The 20,494-nt window shown below is 45.4% G+C and overlaps 1 protein-coding gene across 1 annotated transcript in view; it reads right to left on the reverse strand.

Moving 5' to 3' along the window:
- The window catches only part of ryr2a (ryanodine receptor 2a (cardiac)), a 392,644-nt gene that overhangs the window by 69,948 nt on the left and 302,202 nt on the right, over positions 1-20,494 (reverse strand). Inside the window, exons 89-96 of the mRNA XM_041973182.1 lie at positions 18,095-18,112; positions 8,645-8,725; positions 6,056-6,144; positions 5,810-5,938; positions 5,584-5,688; positions 4,483-4,564; positions 4,138-4,296; positions 3,879-4,033 (exon numbers count right to left, since the gene is read on the reverse strand). Coding sequence (XP_041829116.1) covers positions 3,879-4,033; positions 4,138-4,296; positions 4,483-4,564; positions 5,584-5,688; positions 5,810-5,938; positions 6,056-6,144; positions 8,645-8,725; positions 18,095-18,112 — 818 coding nt within the window. The remainder of the gene's footprint in view (positions 1-3,878; positions 4,034-4,137; positions 4,297-4,482; positions 4,565-5,583; positions 5,689-5,809; positions 5,939-6,055; positions 6,145-8,644; positions 8,726-18,094; positions 18,113-20,494) is intronic.

Raw genomic sequence — 20,494 nt, forward strand, 5'->3', positions numbered from 1 at the left:
GTGATGTTAGGCACGGTGTAAAAAGTAGTTCCAGGGTGATGTTCGGCACGGTGTAAAAAGTAGTTCCAGGGTGATGTTCGGCACTGTGTAAAAAGTAGTTCCAGGGTGATGTTCAGCACGGTGGAAAAAGTAGTTCCAGGGTGATGTTCGGCACGGTGGAAAAAGTAGTTTCAGGGTGATGTTCAGCACTGTGGAAAAAGTAGTTCCAGGGTGATGTTCGGCACGGTGGAAAAAGTAGTTTCAGGGTGATGTTCGGCACGGTGGAAAAAGTAGTTCCAGGGTGATGTTCGGCACGGTGGAAAAAGTAGTTTCAGGGGGATGTTCGGCATGGTGGAAAAAGTAGTTCCAGGGTGATGTTCGGCACTGTGTAAAAAGTAGCTCCAGGGTGATGTTCGGCACGGTGGAAAAAGTAGTTCCAGGGTGATGTTCGGCATGGAGTAAAAAGTAGTTCCAGGGTGATGTTCAGCACGGTGTAAAAAGTAGTTTCAGGATGATGTTCGGCACGGTGGAAAAAGTAGTTCCAGGGTGATGTTCGGCACTGTGTAAAAAGTAGCTCCAGGGTGATGTTCGGCACTGTGGAAAAAGTAGTTCCAGGGTGATGTTCGGCACTGTGTAAAAAGTAGCTCCAGGGTGATGTTCGGCACGGTGGAAAAAGTAGTTCCAGGGTGATGTTCAGCATGGAGTAAAAAGTAGTTCCAGGGTGATGTTCAGCACGGTGTAAAAAGTAGTTCCAGGGTGATGTTCAGCATGGTGTAGAAGTAGTTCCAGGGTGATGTTCAGCATGGAGTAAAAAGTCGTTCCAGGGTGATGTTCAGCATGGAGTAAAAAGTAGTTCCAGGGTGATGTTCAGCATGGTGTAAAAAGTAGTTCCAGGGTGATGTTCAGCACGGTGTAAAAAGTAGTTCCAGGGTGATGTTCAGCATGTTGTAAAAAGTAGTTCCAGGGTGATGTTCGGCACGGTGGAAAAAGTAGTTTCAGGGTGATGTTCAGCATGGTGTAAAAAGTAGTTCCAGGGTGATGTTCGGCACGGTGGAAAAAGTAGTTCCAGGGTGATGTTCGGCACTGTGTAAAAAGTAGTTCCAGGGTGATGTTCGGCACGGTGGAAAAAGTAGCTCCAGGGTGATGTTCGGCATGGAGTAAAAAGTAGTTCCAGGGTGATGTTAAGCACGGTGTAAAAAGTAGTTCCAGGGTGATGTTCGGCACGGTGTAAAAAGTAGTTCCAGGGTGATGTTCGGCACTGTGTAAAAAGTAGTTCCAGGGTGATGTTCGGCACGGTGGAAAAAGTAGTTCCAGGGTGATGTTCGGCACGGTGGAAAAAGTAGTTTCAGGGTGATGTTCGGCACGGTGGAAAAAGTAGTTCCAGGGTGATGTTCGGCACGGTGGAAAAAGTAGTTTCAGGGTGATGTTCGGCACGGTGGAAAAAGTAGTTTCAGGGTGATGTTCGGCACGGTGGAAAAAGTAGCTCCAGGGTGATGTTCGGCACGGTCGAAAAAGTAGTTTCAGGGTGATGTTCGGCACGGTGGAAAAAGTAGTTCCAGGGTGATGTTCGGCACTGTGTAAAAAGTAGCTCCAGGGTGATGTTCGGCACGGTGGAAAAAGTAGTTCCAGGGTGATGTTCAGCATGGAGTAAAAAGTAGTTCCAGGGTGATGTTCAGCACGGTCGAAAAAGTAGTTTCAGGGTGATGTTCGGCACGGTGGAAAAAGTAGTTCCAGGGTGATGTTCGGCACTGTGTAAAAAGTAGCTCCAGGGTGATGTTCGGCACGGTGGAAAAAGTAGTTCCAGGGTGATGTTCAGCATGGAGTAAAAAGTAGTTCCAGGGTGATGTTCAGCACGGTGTAAAAAGTAGTTCCAGGGTGATGTTCAGCATGGTGTAGAAGTAGTTCCAGGGTGATGTTCAGCATGGAGTAAAAAGTCGTTCCAGAGTGATGTTCAGCATGGAGTAAAAAGTAGTTCCAGGGTGATGTTCAGCATGGTGTAAAAAGTAGTTCCAGGGTGATGTTCAGCATGGAGTAAAAACTAGTTCCAGGGTGATGTTCAGCACGGTGTAAAAAGTAGTTCCAGGGTGATGTTCAGCATGGTGTAGAAGTAGTTCCAGGGTGATGTTCAGCATGGAGTAAAAAGTCGTTCCAGGGTGATGTTCAGCATGGAGTAAAAAGTAGTTCCAGGGTGATGTTCAGCATGGTGTAAAAAGTAGTTCCAGGGTGATGTTCAGCACGGTGTAAAAAGTAGTTCCAGGGTTATGTTCAGCATGTTGTAAAAAGTAGTTCCAGGGTGATGTTCGGCACGGTGGAAAAAGTAGTTTCAGGGTGATGTTCAGCATGGTGTAAAAAGTAGTTCCAGGGTGATGTTCGGCACGGTGGAAAAAGTAGTTCCAGGGTGATGTTCAGCACGGTGTAAAAAGTAGTTCCAGGGTGATGTTCAGCATGGTGTAGAAGTAGTTCCAGGGTGATGTTCAGCATGGAGTAAAAAGTCGTTCCAGGGTGATGTTCAGCATGGAGTAAAAAGTAGTTCCAGGGTGATGTTCAGCATGGTGTAAAAAGTAGTTCCAGGGTGATGTTCAGCACGGTGTAAAAAGTAGTTCCAGGGTTATGTTCAGCATGTTGTAAAAAGTAGTTCCAGGGTGATGTTCGGCACGGTGGAAAAAGTAGTTTCAGGGTGATGTTCAGCATGGTGTAAAAAGTAGTTCCAGGGTGATGTTCGGCACGGTGGAAAAAGTAGTTCCAGGGTGATGTTCAGCACTGTGTAAAAAGTAGTTCCAGGGTGATGTTCAGCACGGTGGAAAAAGTAGTTTCAGGGTGATGTTCGGCACGGTGGAAAAAGTAGTTTCAGGGTGATGTTCGGCACGGTGGAAAAAGTAGTTCCAGGGTGATGTTCGGCACGGTGGAAAAAGTAGTTTCAGGGTGATGTTCGGCACGGTGGAAAAAGTAGTTCCAGGGTGATGTTCGGCATGGAGTAAAAAGTAGTTCCAGGGTGATGTTCAGCACGGTGTAAAAAGTAGTTCCAGGGTGATGTTCAGCACGGTGTAAAAAGTAGTTCCAGGGTGATGTTCAGCATGGTGTAGAAGTAGTTCCAGGGTGATGTTCAGCATGGAGTAAAAAGTCGTTCCAGGGTGATGTTCGGCATGGAGTAAAAAGTAGTTCCAGGGTGATGTTCAGCACGGTGTAAAAAGTAGTTCCAGGGTGATGTTCAGCACGGTGTAAAAAGTAGTTCCAGGGTGATGTTCAGCATGGTGTAGAAGTAGTTCCAGGGTGATGTTCAGCATGGAGTAAAAAGTCGTTCCAGGGTGATGTTCAGCATGGAGTAAAAAGTAGTTCCAGGGTGATGTTCAGCATGGTGTAAAAAGTAGTTCCAGGGTGATATTCAGCACGGTGTAAAAAGTAGTTCCAGGGTGATGTTCAGCATGGTGTAGCATCTCTTCTCCTAACATGTCTGGGAACGTCTGGGAAGTGAGGAGACCAGTTGCTGGAGTTTTAGGAGTTTGGAGTCTGAAGTTTCAGACCATTTTGGTCTGATTCAGGATTCTAGCTGCTCTAAAGTCCTGAACCAACTATTTTGGAATTGCAGTTGTAAATTTACCCACCTCTTTAAGTTGTCTCCATGATGCATCACTCTTCTAACATTAATTAAGACATTAATAACCTATTAAATTATTATATTAAATTATTGCTATTGTTTTATGTTTATCTTTTCCAACAGAAATTTTCCAATGTCACAGCTGAAGCTAAAAATTAAACAAAAAAAGACAAAAGCAAGTGAAGGAAACAAAGGGGTGAAGGTGCTCTCAAACAGAACCAACCTATAATAAGAAGGTCCACTCAGAGTTTCATCTTTCCTGCAAAATGTCTCTAAATCTGCAAACATATTTTTTATTATTTACCTTGGCTGGCTCATGAAAACGCTCCACAAATTCTTCATAGTCCAGGAGTTCATTCTCATCAGTCTCAGCACAAGAGAGCAGGAACTCCGTTTCGGACTGGGTGTAGTGTTTGTGGCTCTCCATGGCCTTATGGAAATCCCTCTTAGAGATGACGCCTGTCGGTTTATTTAAAAATCTATAAATCATGAGCTGGTTGCATCATGCAGATAATGTAAATCTTTATTATTCATCCATCATCAGGTTGTTTTAAGAGGCTTGCCTTTTCCATCTGGATCGTACTCCTTGAATGCATCTGATGAGGTCAGGTCTTTTAGTTTGAGGAACATGTCAAAGAACTTGAGGATCATCTCCACATTGTTGGAAGATTCTACCAACATGTCCACCATCTGCTTCCCAATGGTCCCATTCACCACGTTCCCTGCCACAATATCACATTGGTTAGAAAGGAAAACTCGAATTCTTCCTCAGGTTATTTGTAGTCCATCAGCCTGTTGTCATTATTTTCTGGGTTGTTTGCAACACAAGTTAGTATAACACATCTGACCACTGAGACCAGTTGGTTAGTTGGCCATTTCATACAGATGTGCTCAGGATGTAAAGTTACCTTCCAGCATGGACAGCAGCATGACCACCATGTCTTTCTGCAGATCCATCAGTTCTTTGAGTAACTCGATCTGGCTGGAGTCCTGAGGTGAAAAACAAAAAAACCCCATTAAAACAACCCACTGGCATCTGCTGACAAGCACAATCTACCTGATTAGTTGTTTCTTTGTGGAAGTAAGAACATGGTTCTCATCCAACTTCAGTCGCTCACAATGTTAAACCGCTCACATGCAGGGAAGCTGCAGGTCTAAGGTCATTTGTTCATAGAGCAGAGCAGAGATGAAAACCAGTATCATCTGCCTGTAGAGGAAGATCTTCACACACTGAGGTCCAAAACTGGGACAGAAGTAAAAAAAACCAAGAGGCGGTGTTGAGCCTAGTAATGTTTATATGAGATGTTTATATGAGATGATCCAGTAAGGCTCCAGTTTTACTGTCATGTATTATTACTAACAAGTGACATATTTCACTAAAGCTATCCTTGGATCATACCCAAGAACCTGCATGAAATCTCACTTCTGCTTGGTATTGTTATAGGTTTTCCCAGTCATAAGTTGGAAATTCTGTGTACCTATTTCTAATTCAATATATCACATCAGCAGGGGGGTGCTACATAGTGGGATCATAATACCAAATACCTGTAAGTATCTGAGACATCTTGTATACACTACAACAGGAACGGACTGATTCTACCAACCGGGTCTGGTCCAAAGCAACACTCTCAACATGAATGTGTCCAAATGGAACAGATGGAACAGTAAGCTTACAGAATGGAAGGCTTATTATTTGGAAGAGGTGTGGTAAGTCTTCAAGGATAATTGAGTTTTATTTGTGTCCAAATTTACATGATGTCACAAAACAGTGAAAACAAGGCGAAATGATGGAAGTCGATGGAATGGATCACTACCCCACACCCCAAATCCAGAGCAACACTCACTGAAGGCACAGCTGAAAAAGGTTCTGTTGTTCTTCATCTCAGATATTCCAAATAAAGCCTGTTGCATCCATTTCATCAACACTAGAGGAAATGGTTTTAACTGGTTTAAAAAGGCCACGTCTTTAAGCATGCCAGCAGAGGAGGGTCATATCAGCCCCAACTCACCTGAGACAGCTTCATCTGCATGTGAGCAAAGACGTGCAGAAACCCAACCACAGCATCCCAGAGCCGACTGTGAGCTAAACTCTGCTGGTTTCCAGTGCAGGGTCCCTACAACAGCAGGAAGACACACAATCGCGTCAGTACTGCTTAGCAGAGTTGACCATGATGAATTATATGACCATGCGCTTCCTCTGCCTCCCTGCAGTGATGGCTGAATGTGGTCTCCTACCTGGATGTACTCTGTGAGGGTGTTGAAAACCTGCTTGGCAACATTTATAGCCTTGGAGAAATTCCTCTGGCCCTGCTCATCAATAACATCTTTCCCAGAATAATACCAGTAGAAATCACTGATGGACTCCTGCAGGTGGGGGGAAGGGGGGGGGGGGGGGGGGGGGGGGGGGGGGGGGGGTGCGCAGGCAGAAGTCTTAATATAGAAGCAGTGGTCAGTGAACTCAGCACCTGTAATGAAACAAACCTGAACTCTGAGCAGATAGTCAACGGTGGAGATGATGATGTTGACAGTTGTATTGTTCCCCGTCTGTGTCCTCAGGTAGTTCTGGAAGTCTGAAACAAGAGACCACAAAATCCAGTTTAAAATACCACTGAATAAGTAAGAATAGCAGGTAGAGAGGCATTTGAAAAATTAGGACACCACATAATTTTTTTGCCCTCTATTACGACCATCACCAGGCCATATCTCCATAAAGAGTTTAAACTTTTTACACTTTACACTTTTACACTTTCCACCCTAGATTGCAGATGTGTGAATCAGCCATGGTCTTCAACGATCGCACCAACAAATGTATGAATACACACACACACACAAACGTATATATATATATACATATATATATATATATATATATATATATATATATATATATATATATATATATATGTGTGTGCGTGTGTACCCGAGGACCCGAGCTCAGATGGATGAGAGACTGCCCACGGAGGGTGAGGGGACAATTTATTTATATATATATATATTTATATATATATATATGGCGCCACCGTGCATCAGAAACGTCTTCTTGGCTTTATTCCAGCCATAGAGGAGCATTATTTTTCTTCTTATCACACACACACAGAACTTTCTGCTCACTGGTTGATCTTTGGCTGCTCCTGATTGGACGTTACCGTCAATCTAAGCTCTCTGATTGGTGGAAAGTCTGACAGGAAGTGGCTTCATCATCATGTCCAGGTCTAAATAGAGGTCTCTTAGCAACATAGTAGTGATGGTGATGTTTTTATGATGAAATGTGATAAATAATGCTGTTATCATGGATCATTGTGGATTTACCAGATAGAGTCTCTGAATAAAACTACATTTAGTGGCTGGATTGTAAACCTGGATGGGATAGAAATACCTGGAAAACCTCCGTAGATCAGCTAAAGGGTAGCTATCCATCACATTTACCCCACAGAGATACACACCACCGCTCCTGGTGGAGGAGGTGGACCTCGGGGTGCCAGAAACATAGAGGATTTTTAAGTGTTAATGAGCAAAGCCAGGTTAATTTTTACCTGCAGGTAAGTTACTTTTCTTTTCCAGAATTGAATAAAAACAAGATCAAACATCAAAATGTGAACATTTCTGATTAAAGACCTGAATATTTAAAGGGGGGCCTGAATTTTACAAGCCTGCAGTAGAGTCATTTCACTGAGAAATGATTCCATCCGCACTGATAGCTGTAAATATGAACACATTTTCTTCCATTCTATAAGACACACAGGTCTGTAACCTCACAAAGATGGGCAGACCGCAGTTTGTGAGGTTACAGACCTGTGTGTCTGATCGTCTGATCAGTAACATTGGGGCCCCCCAGGGAACTGTGCTGTCTCCCTTCCTCTTCACCACATACACATCAGACTTTAAGTACTGCACTGAATCGTGTCATCTGCAGAAATTCTCTGATGACACGGCCATTGTGGGATGTGTGGAGGGGGGGAGGGAGGCGGAGTACAGGGACCTGGTGGACCGCTTTGTGAGGTGGTGTGGGGAGAACCATCTACTACTGAACATGGCGAAGACGAGAGAGATGGTGGTGGACTTTAGGAGGAAAAAGCCTCTGCCCTCTCCTGTCTGCATCAATGGGACAGATGTGGACTCAGTGGACTCATACAAATATTTAGGCGTCACACTTAACAATAAGCTGGACTGGTCCACCAACACAGACGCCATTTACAAGAAGGGGCAGAGCCGGCTTTACTTCTTAAGGAGGCTCAGGTCCTTTCACGTCTGCAATAAGATGCTGCAGATGTTTTATCAGTCTGTTGTGGAGAGCGCCATCTTCTTTGCTGCAGTGTCCTGGGGTGCGGGCATCAAGGCAAAGGACGCCAACAGACTGAGGAAACTGATCAGAAAGGCAGAGTCTGCTGTCGGCTCTAAACTTGTCACCCTGGAGGAGGTGGTGGAGGAGAGAATGCTGGCAAAACTGCTGGCAATCAGGGACAACCCCTCCCACCCCCTCCATAACACACTGGACAAGCTAAAGAGCAGTTTTAGCAGCAGACTGATCCAACCCCGCTGCTCTAAGGAACGGTACAGGAGATCGTTCCTTCCTGCTGCAATAAGACTCCATAACTCATCCACCTCTGCCAAAGCCATGATCACACAACTGGACTAAGTCATCCATTGTACTTACTGCAACCTATAGTTGTCGCTCTGATATACAATTATATAATATTTGTATCCTTTGCACATCATTCAACATTCTGTATTATCTTGCACTTCCTTTATTTACATAGTCATATTTACATATCAATATCTGATAGCTATTTTCATTATTACTCATCTTGCCACTGCACTTTATCTGCCAATTCACTCTTGTATTCGTATTTTTTTTTTTCTCTAATTTATTCCACTGTGGATTTTTTTATGTTATTACTGGACTACTGTAACAACGCAATTTCCCTTCGGGGATAAATAAAGTTGTCTGTCTGTCTGTCTGTCTGTCTGTCTGTCTGTCTAAACATAAACACACATGGAGGAATTTAGGAATATTCTGGCTGTTAAACACACTAAATGGGAAGTGGAGCAGAAAACATGAAGGTGTTGTACCTGAATTGTGTCCTTCACAGAGCAGCTGCAGGAAGCGGAAAAGGTCACAAGTGAACTCAACGTCCTGCATGACCTTCTCACCTGGCCAGAGAGAAGAAACACACACACATCCAAGCAAACAGCAGCACACACATGCACAACAACAAACATGGGTATGCACAAAGACACAACACAAGCACAGGCAAACACACACACACACACACACACACATACACAGATACACAGAAAGACAGACAGTCAGAACAAGGCCATCAGAAGCAGATAACAGAGGAAAGGGAGAGACAGACGAGACGATGAGAGTGAAGGTGTTAAAGAGATGGTGCTGATGTGAGGAAGTCACCGAGGTTTCCTTTCAGAGAAACATTACGGTCAGAATACACCATCCTGATCTAAGACACACACACACACACCTGGCTGAGCAGTGGGCGGCCACAGGTGGACTGAAGTGTGCTGGTCAGTCAGCTGCAGAATTTCACAGTCAGGCCGGGTTTGGCCTCTTCTCATGTAGGTCGCTTCGGTCTACCAACCTTCCAGGTTATTATAGGACAAAAAGCCTTCTAAGCCTTTAAATGCTCATTTAAATACATGATGTCAACACTTTATGGAAAAAAAAACTTTTTGGGAGCTGGTGGATATTTTTAATGGGTCTTTCATCTTAAATGTACTTGAAATTAGTGAAAAGATGTATTATAGAAAATAGTGACATCATGTGGCCACATGGACCTCAAAAGGGTTTCAGCATATTTATTATTTTATTAGGACTGACGTTGACTGAGCAATTTGATTAAAGAAAATGAAAAAAAAAAGTCATTTGTAATGTTTTATACCAGTTTTGGGGAGAAGATTGTTTTCCGGGGGATGGGGGGGGGTGTCCACTAATGACCTGAAAGGGTAATAAACTTGTCCTATTGACCTTTTAAAAAGGTAAAAACAATTGAGAGAAAAACGACCTGTCAGATGTGACGTTTTCACATCCTCTATGAAGAAACAGGAACTAAGGCCAACTGCTCTGACTGTGTTAAAATGCTGCTTGAAACCATGAAATGCAGGAGAAAAGGAGGACGATGAAACACATGACAATCATTTTATACAGTAACATCTGTCCTACCAGCAACTGATGGATTTACTTTGATTTATCTGGCAAAAACAAAGAGGTTATGCTGGTTTCTGTTTCAAATGTGAATCTGTGTGTGCTGAAAACACAATTCTCTTATTTAATGCGACACTGAGATCTGTGATGAAAATCTAACTTTTACATTACACAACTACTTGGCAGTGCTGGGAAACACAGGCTTAAAACCACAAAACGGTTAGCAAGATTAGGGTGCAGTGTACTGTCACTTACTCAATATCCAGTTGGTTTACTGGATATTTCCAAAGTGGAAAAAATAAGAGATTTTACAATATATGTTCTTATATAATATAAACTTGAATAATATGATAGCAGAAATAAATTCCTGGACAACCTGGACAAAGGAAAAGATCAAATCTGAGACTTATTCTCTAAAACAGCAATATTTGAAAAGTTTGTGTTAAATTACTTACTGTTAAATTGATGGGTGTTGCAAGAGCATGATTCCTAAACTGTACTGGTTAAATATTTTTTCCTGTCAATTACAGTTTTAGTGCTTTATTAAAACAAGATACACACTATTCAGTAAATATGTGAATAAGTTATGTAACCCCATAATAAACCAGATGAAAGGATATCAGTTAATATAGCATTCATTAACGTGTCGTTTCATAGGTGTATTTAAAATGTCAAAAAATTACTAAATGACGAGTGTTGATGCAGAATAAAAACCTTCAGACCAACAAAACAAACAGAGAAAATCAAAAACGACACAGAAACATATCAAATCTGTAACACTGTATAAAAACCACCTCTTCATCAGGACCACCTTCTAGTACCGGGTCGTCCTCTTCATCAGGACCACCTTCTAGTACCCAGTCGTCCTCTTCATCAGGACCAACTTCTAGTACCCAGTCGTCCTCTTCATCAGGACCAACTTCTAGTACCGGGTCGTCCTCTTCATCAGGACCACCTTCTAGTACCGGGTCGTCCTCTTCATCAGGACCACCTTCTAGTACCGGGTCGTCCTCTTCATCAGGACCGCCTTCTAGTACCGGGTCGTCCTCTTCATCAGGACCACCTTCTAGTACCGGGTCGTCCTCTTCATCAGGACCACCTTCTAGTACCCAGTCGTCCTCTTCATCAGGACCAACTTCTAGTACCGGGTCGTCCTCTTCATCAGGACCACCTTCTAGTACCGGGTCGTCCTCTTCATCAGGACCACCTTCTAGTACCCAGTCGTCCTCTTCATCAGGACCGCCTTCTAGTACCGGGTCGTCCTCTTCATCAGGTCCGCCTTCTAGTACCGGGTAGTCCTCTTCATCAGGTCCGCCTTCTAGTACCGAGTCGTCCTCTTCATCAGGTCCGCCTTCTAGTACTGAGTCGTCCTCTTCATCAGGACCTTCTAGTACCGGGTCGTCCTCTTCATCAGGACCGCCTTCTAGTACCGGGTCGTCCTCTTCATCAGGACCGCCTTCTAGTACTGAGTCGTCCTCTTCATCAGGACCTTCTAGTACCGGGTCGTCCTCTTCATCAGGTCCGCCTTCTAGTACCGAGTCGTCCTCTTCATCAGGACCTTCTAGTACCGGGTCGTCCTCTTCATCAGGACCGCCTTCTAGTACCGGGTCGTCCTCTTCATCAGGACCGCCTTCTAGTACTGAGTCGTCCTCTTCATCAGGACCTTCTAGTACCGGGTCGTCCTCTTCATCAGGACCGCCTTCTAGTACCGGGTCGTCCTCTTCATCAGGACCCCCTTCCAGTACCGGGTCGTCCTCTTCATCAGGTCCGCCTTCTAGTACTGAGTCGTCATCTTAATCAGGACCTTCTAGTACCCAGTCGTCCTCTTCATCGGGTCCACCTTCTAGTACCGGGTCGTCCTCTTCATCAGGACCACCTTCTCGTACCGGGTCATCCTCTTCATCAGGACCACCTTCTAGACCGGGTCGTCCTGTTCATCAGGTCCGCCTTCTAGTACCGAGCCGTCCTCTTCATCAGGACCTTGTAGTACTGGGTCGTCCTCTTCATCAGGAACGCTGTCTAGTACCGGGTCGTCCTCTTCATCAGGACCATCTTCTAGTACCGGGTCGTCCTCTTCATCAGGACCGCATTCTAGTACCGGGTCGTCCTCTTCATCAGATCCGCCTTCTAGTACCGGGTCGTCCTCTTCATCAGGACCTTCTAGTACAGGGTCGTCCTCTTCATCAGGTCCGCCTTCTAGTACTGAGTCGTCCTCTTCATCAGGACCTTCTAGTACCTGGTGGTCCTCTTCATCAGGTCCACCTTTTAGTACCGGATGGTCCTCTTCATCAGGACTACCTTCCAGTACCGGGTCGTCCTCTTCATCAGGACCTTCTAGTACCGGGTCGTCCTCTTCATCAGGTCCACCTTCTAGTACTGAGTCGTCCTCTTCATCAGGACCACCTTCTAATACTGGGTCGTCCTCTTCATCAGGACCGCATTCTAGTACCGGGTCGTCCTCTTCATCAGGACCGCATTCTAGTACTGGGTCGTCCTCTTCATCAGGTCCACCTTCTAGTACCGGTTCGTCCTCTTCATCAATACTGCCTTCTAGTACCAGGTCATCCTCTTAATCGGGTCCGCCTTCTAGTAGTCGTCCTCTTCATAAGGACCGCCTTCTAGTACCGGGTTGTCCTCTTTATCAGGACCGCCTTCTAGTACCAGGTCATCCTCTTCATCGGGTCCGCCTTTTAGTAGTCATCCTCTTCATCGGGTCCACCTTCTAGTACCGGGTCGTCCTCCTCATCGGGTCCACCTTCTAGTACCGGGTCGTCCTCCTCATCAGGTCCACCTTCTAGTACCAGGTCATCCTCTTCATCAGGGCCACCTTCTAGTACAGGGTCGTCCTCCTCATCGGGTCCACCTTCTAGTACCAGGTCATCCTCTTCATCGGGTCCACCTTCTAGTACAGGGTTGTCCTCCTCATCGGGTCCACCTGCTAGTACCAGGTCATCCTCTTCATCGGGTCCACCTTCTAGTACAGGGTTGTCCTCCTCATCGGGTCCACCTGCTAGTACCAGGTCATCCTCTTTATCGGGTCCACCTTCTAGTACCGGGTCGTCCTCCTCATCGGGTCCACCTTCTAGTACCGGGTCATCCTCCTCATTGGGTCCACCTTCTAGTGTTCTATTCTATTCTATTTTATTCTATTCTATTTTATTCTATTCTATTCTACAGTCATTTAGCAGACAGTTTTATCTAAAGCGACTTACATTGCAGAGTAAGAACAACACAAGCATGAATTGAAACAAGATGAATGTCATAATTAAGTGATAGTCACACTGCTGGAGTCCAGTTGGACCCAGGTGCTGTCATGTAGTGCTAGAGGCAGTGCATATCTTTTTTTTTTTTTTTTTTTTAAGTATTTTTGTAGTTTTTTGTAGTTTCTGTAAGTCATTTTGTTTAAATGCGATTTCATCAAACAATATCAACTTGGGCATAAGTGCAGCAGCTTCTTCAGTACTTGGTTGAGCCAAAGATCTGGACAAATCTTTCTACCTCATTCTGAGTAGAAGAGTTAAGCTAAATGTGGAAATGGTCCTTAAACAACTGAGTCTTTAGCTTGCTTTTAAAAGTGGATAAGGACTCTGCGGATCGGACGGAGGTTGGTAGATCGTTCCACCACCGGGGAACAACAGAGAAGAGTCTAGCTACTGATGTGAAGCCACCTTGTGGTGGGAGCACTAGGCGTCTTTCACTGGCAGAGTGTAACTGTGGAGAGGGAGTGTAGCTCTGGATTAAGGAGTGGAGGTAGACCGGAGCCGTTTGGGTTATTGTTTTGTAAGCCAGAAGCAGAGCTGTAAATCTGATGTGCTGCAACTGGAAGCCAGTGGAGAGCGATTAGCAGCGGAGTGACATGAGCTCTTTTGGGCTGGTTGAAGACCAGACGTGCTGCTGCGTTCTGGATCATCTGCAGAGGTTTAACTGAGCATGCAGGCAGGCCAGCCAGTAAGGAGTTGCAGTAGTCAATGCGTGAAATGACCAGAGCCTGGACCAGGAGCTGGGTCGTGTGTTCAGTCAGGTTGGGTCTGATCCTCCTGATGTTGTAGAGAGCAAGTTGGCAAGATCGAGCAACCGAGGCAACATGGTCCTTAAAGGTCAGCTGGTTGTCTACTATGACACCAAGAATCCTGGTAGAAGACGTAGGCACAAGCGTGATAGAGTCAAGCTGCACGCTTATCTGTTGCGGTAAGGAAGGATTGGCTGGAAAGACAATAAGCTGGTCTTGGACAGATTTAGCTGAAGGTGGCGATCCTTCATCCATGCGGAGATATCATCAACATGCTGATATTCACATTGAGACGGTTGAGTCATCAGGTGGGAAAAAAAGGAAAAGCCGAGTGTCATCTGCATAGCAGTGGTAGGAGAAACCATGAGAGCTAATGATGCACCAAGTGAGGAGGTGTATAGTGAAAAGAGAAGAGGGCCAAGCACCAAGCCCTGAGGCACCCCTGTTGTCAGCCCATGTGATCTGGACACGCCCCCTCACCAAGATACTTTGAAGTATCTTCCTGTGAGGTAGGACGTAAACCACGAGAGGACAGATCCTGAGATGCCAAGCTCCGAGAGTTTGGAGAACAGTATATGATAGTTGACCTTGTTGAAGGCAGCAGACAGGTCCAGCAGTATAAGGACTGAGGATTGACCAGCGGATCTGGCAAGCCTGGTCGTCCTCTTCATCGGGTCCGCCTTCTAGTACCTGGTGGTCCTCTTCATCAGGTCCACCTTTTAGTACCGGATGGTCCTCTTCATCAGGACTACCTTCTAGTACCGGGTTGTCCTCTTCACCAGGACCACCTTCTAGTACCGAATCGTCCTCTTCATCGGGTCCACCTTCTAGTAGTCGTCCTCTTCATGGGGTCCACCTTCTAGTACACAGTCGTTCTCTTCATCGGGTCCACCTTCTAGTACCGGGTCGTCCTCTTCATCGGGCCCTCCTTTTAGTACAGGATCGTCCTCTTCATCAGGTCCACTTTCTAGTACCCAGTCGTCCTCTTCATCGGGTCCACCTTCTAGTACAGGATTGTTCTCTTCATCGGGTCCACCTTCTAGTAGTCGTCCCCTTCATCGGGTCCACCTTCTAGTTACGGGTCGTCCTCTTCATCGGGTCCACCTTCTAGTACCGGGTCGTCCTCCTCATCAGGTCCACCTTCTAGTACCGGGTTGTCCTCTTCATCAGGTCCACCTTCTAGTCCCTGGTCGTCCTCTTCATCAGGTCCACCTTCTAGTACCGGGTCTTCCTCTTCATCAGGTCCATCTTCTAGTACCGGGTCGTCCACTTCATCAGGTCCACCTTCTAGTACCGGGTCAGACCTTTTAAATCCTGGTGTGATAGATGAACCAGGCAGTGGAAACCTTCCTCAGAGGTTTTCTCCATATTAACATGACAGCATCACACAGTTGCTGCAGGTTTGTCGGCTGCATCCATGATGAGAATCTCCCGTTCCACCACATCCCAAAGCTGCTCTACTGGACTGAGATCTGGTGGCTGTGGAGGCCGTTGGAGTCCAGTGAACTCATCGTCATGCTCTAGAAAGTAGGTGGAGATGATCTGAGCTTTGTGACATGGTGCATTATCCTGCTGGAAGTAGCATCAGAAGATGCTCCACTGTGGTCATAAAGGGATGGACATGGTCAGCAACAATACTCAGGTAGGCTGTGCTGGTTAAACCAGGCCACGTTGGTACTAAGGGGCCCAAAGTGGACCAATGAAATCTCCCCCCACCATTACACCAGCAGCAGCCTGAAGCGTTGATCCAAGGCAGGATGGATCCATGTTTTCATGATGTTTCCAGCAGATTTATTTATAAGCAGTGATTGGAGTGACATTGTTAAAATAAAGGGTGTTATTTTGTCCAGTAACTGGTAATCTAATAAATTATTCTTAACATGGTAATAGTGCCGTTACCGCTACTGAAAATAAATCTTACTATTGTAAGATGAGATTCATTTTTATTTTGGGTGAACAGAAGTTTCACATCTGTTGGGACTATATTGTACTACTGCTGTAGTGAGTAAGAGGCGGAGTGATACGGTTGAAACTGGAGAATAAACTCGCTGAGCTGAAGAGTTGCCAAGTTGTGTTATTTTATGAATAAATGAACATTCAGATGAATTTGAAATTCTGTTAAAGGGAACATGTGTGAACAGTTTTTTAAGAAGTAATGAAATAATTACTTTTCCGATTAATTAGTTACTCTTACAATACAAACTAAAGAGGATGACCGGGTAATTAAAGGCAGTGTGGTTATGTATTTTTATAAATAAAAAGGAATGTATATATATATATATATATATATATATACATACATTCCTTTTTAAAAATGTTCACATCTAAATAACAGCTAGTGACTATAGGACACAATTAAGCCATTAAACAAAAACAAAAGGATGAGAGTTCATCCTCCTCTTCATGAAGAGCAGCATGGCCACAGCCGCTCTGACAACTCAAGTGCAACAACACTTGGTGAGAAGAAAGAAGAACTATTAGAATGGATGTGAAGAGCAGGGCTGCAATTACTGAAATTCTTTTATAAATGTGCACATTCATCATGATATTGTTCCTTAAGTATAGCTGTTTTTTTTAGGTCTGTGTGTGTGTGTGTGTGTGGGGGGGGGGGGTGATTTCTAAAATCTAATTTAATTATAATATTAATATTTCCATTTAATAACAGTCAACATAAAATACACAGATATTGTATAATGCAGCTTGAAATGAGCATTTTGAAGTTGCAGCATGTTTCAGTGGTTGGTGCTGGAGACCAGCCTGCACTGAATCACCACTCAGCTGGAGGCTGAAAGATACTCTGATGCTTGCAAAGCTGAAAGAAACCACAGAGATGTTGATTCTACTCTGTATTTCCCTATTCTACTCTGGAGAAATTTATGGACTTCATTGCAGCCCTGAAGTGTGTCATTGGGGAAAAGTGGCTGAAAACACAGGGATTGTGCACCTCACAACAGACAACAACCAGCACAAAAACCATGTTTTTTACTGGGACAAAACAACCACCTGACTGGATGTTGACTGTAAGACAGAGATGAGGGTGGAGGATGAGGGTGGAAAGAGTTAGATATTTTCATTTGGAAATTTTTAAATGTGCCAGATACTTGCAAATCCTGAGAGGCGGATACACACCAGGTGTTTGATGGCAGGCTGTGGAAAGATCTCTGCACCTCCACCACATGTCATGATTTGGAAATATGTATTTATTCTAAACAAGTAAGACTTTTTTGCATAAGACATTGAAACATGAAATGCTTTAACTGCATTGTGAGGTGGACCACAACTTCAAAGGGCATATTTACTAAGAGGAATAAATCCCACAGTATCATGAGACTGTCAGGTTGTGCAGGTGAGGCCCTTAACCAGGGGTGCCCAAGTCCGGTCCTCGAGATCTACCATCCTGCAACTTTTAGATGCAACCCTTCTCCAACACACCTGAATCAAATGACGGGCTCGTTACCAGACCTCTGCAGAGCTGAATGACATGCAGATGACATCTGATTCAAGTGTGTTAGAGAAAGGTTGCATCTAAAAGTTGCAGGATGGTAGATCTCAAGGACAAACTTAGGCACCCCTGACCTAAATATTTGATAAACTAACTCCTCCCTGACTGTCATAAGGCTTCAGTCTACAGTTTATATCTGTGTTAGGTAGCATTGTGAGGCAGAGCCATCAACCCCTCACAGTTCCTCTAGCTTCCTGCAGCCTATCAGCAGGTTTCATTATGCCTCTCTACAGGTGGGTGAACTTACACCGCTGAAAAGCTAAGATTCTTCTGATTCAGTTTATCTAAAACCTGTTAAGATTATGACCACAGCTGAAAAACGTCAACTAAATAATACTACAACATTAACACAACTCACTTATAAACCCTCCGACTCACTGGTTTATGTTTTCCTCCCAAAAATCATCTTTTTACTTGACAACCGTCTCACTCTTCACATCTCATCTCTATATTCCAACAGACTGCTGATGCATAATTTCCTGAGCTGATAGCTTTACCAGATCTTTCAGGTATATTTTTTGTCGGAAACATGAGACATGAAATGGTGCAACAAGCTCACCCAACCAGAGTTCATGTTACAAGCCTTGCTAATTCATTTACCTTCCCAAAAATGTTTTTCCACCAACTGCAATGCATTAGTAAATATGCCCCTAAACTACAGAATGGACCTGAGTTATTTGTAAAAACAAGATTATCGTGGTGACGTTGGAGGAGAAGAGGCTGCAGGCACAAAGCAGGTTTGGTGGTCTACACTCAGGACCTGAACAGAACTGACACAACAGCAAACCAACCAAGGCGGAGGGAGAGAGACCAACCGACAGACAAGAAAATGGCAGAAGGCATAATTACCACGCTCATGAGTGATGACTGAGGAAGGGAGGAAAGTGCAGTAAACCAAAATGGGAAAAGAAAACAGGAGGAAAAGAAAGAGAGAAAGAAAGTAAGACACAAAAAACAAACAACTTACATATAAGGAAAAGAGCTTTAAAAATTCTGAGTGTTGTTGGGTCAAAACAGAAAATTTGAATAAAACTCAAAGAAATTCCTCAACAATATTACACCCAGAGTCTTTTTCAAATTCTGTATAAATTGTGTTTAATGTGGATGGGCGTCTGTGGTCAAATTCACTTTGTTAATGCAGAGATGAAGTAAAAAACATGCTACGTTTGTGTTATAATAGGTGCAGCCATGACTCATAAAAAGTGTGTTTGAGGTAACGTTGACTATTCTCTACATTAAATAATTCTTTTCTCTTCATGCAACGACAGGAATGTAGTTTCCTTCAGATTCTCCAGCTGCAGTGAAAGGGTGACATCTTCTGATGGAGGCAGAGTGATGGTGCAGGGCAGCATCTCCCTCACTGGTAAAACAAGGCTGGTCATCATTGGAGATGGGATTCTGCAACCAGTGGTGACCCATGTCTCAACGCTGGTCCCCGGAGAGCAGGTCTATCAGAGACCACCTCCAGAGGATGGAGGACATGAGGTCAGCCTCAACCCCACTGAGCAATAGAGTAGGTACCAAAAGTAGGTAGGAGACCAACACTACCACACTGGCTGAGAAGGTACCAGACTAGAGACCAGTATGAGGAGGAGGTACCAGACTGGTGACCTGCATGAGGAGGAGGTACCAGACTGGTGACCAGCATGAGGAGGAGGTACCAGACTGGTGACCTGCATGAGGAGGAGGTACCAGACTGGTGACCAGCGTGAGGAGGAGGTAACAGACTAGAGACCAGCATGAGGAGGAGGTACCAGACTGGTGACCTGCATGAGGAGGAGGTACCAGACTGGAGACCAGTTTGAGGAGGAGGTACCAGACCGGTGACCAGCGTGAGGAGGAGGTACCAGACCGGTGACCAGCGTAAGGAGGAGGTACCAGACTGGTGACCAGCGTGAGGAGGAGGTACCAGACTGGAGACCTGCATGAGGAGGAGGTACCAGAGTGTTGACCAGCATGAGGAGGAGGTACCAGACTGGAGACCAGTTTGAGGAGGAGGTACCAGACTGGTGACCTGCATGAGGAGGAGGTACCAGACTGGAGACCAGTTTGAGGAGGAGGTACCAGACCGGTGACCAGCGTGAGGAGGAGGTACCAGACTGGAGACCAGCGTGAGGAGGAGGTACCAGACCAGTGACCAGCGTGAGGAGGAGGTACCAGACTGGAGACCTGCATGAGGAGGAGGTACCAGAGTGTTGACCTGCATGAGGAGGAGGTACCAGACTGGTGACCTACATGAGGAGGAGGTACCAGACTGGTGACCTGCATGAGGAGGAGGTACCAGACTGGAGACCAGTTTGAGGAGGAGGTACCAGACTGGAGACCAGCGTGAGGAGGAGGTACCAGACCAGTGACCAGCGTGAGGAGGAGGTACCAGATGGAGACCTGCATGAGGAGGAGGTACCAGAGTGGTGACCTGCATGAGGAGGATGTACCAGACTGGAGACCTGCATGAGGAGGAGGTATCAGACCGGTGACCAGCGTGAGGAGGAGGTACCAGACTGGTGACCAGCGTGAGGAGGAGGTACCAGACTGGAGACCAGCGTGAGGAGGAGGTACCAGACTGGAGACCTGCATGAGGAGGAGGTACCAGACTGGAGACCAGCGTGAGGAGGAGGTACCAGACCGGTGACCAGCATGAGGAGGAGGTACCAGACTAGAGACCAGCGTGAGGAGGAGGTACCAGACTGGTGACCAGCATGAGGAGGAGGTACCAGAGCGGTGACCTGCATGAGGAGGAGGTACCAGACTGGAGACCTGCATGAGGAGGAGGTACCAGAGCGGTGACCTGCATGAGGAGGAGGTACCAGACTGGAGACCTGCATGAGGAGGTCTTCCATGTGAAACTGAGGCTTTGTTTGCTAAATGAAGGCCTCTTTGAAGCAGCATTGTTAGAGGAGGGAAGGAGTTGTGTTGGAGATGTGGACGTTTGACTCTGAATTGACGTACAAATGATAAAAAGTTTAACTTTTAACTGTTACTATCATAATGTTCAGGGATGCAAAAGACAGTAATGGAACTTGTGGTAGTGTCATGGATCCCGAAGCTGTGGTGTGTTTTCATATGTGCTCCTCCTCCCCGTCCCTTGTGTGCACGGTGCCGTCTTCCCTTGGTGTGTTCAGGAAGCGTGTCCTGTGGTTAACCATCACAGCTGAGTGGAATCAGGCTTATTGCACCTCACCTGCTTATAAACCCGCTGACCTTAAATCAGCGCTGGATTGTTGCTACAGCTATGTGGTACACCGGCTT

The sequence above is a fragment of the Melanotaenia boesemani genome, chromosome 21 (assembly GCF_017639745.1).
Source record: "Melanotaenia boesemani isolate fMelBoe1 chromosome 21, fMelBoe1.pri, whole genome shotgun sequence".
Classification (NCBI taxonomy): domain Eukaryota; kingdom Metazoa; phylum Chordata; class Actinopteri; order Atheriniformes; family Melanotaeniidae; genus Melanotaenia; species Melanotaenia boesemani.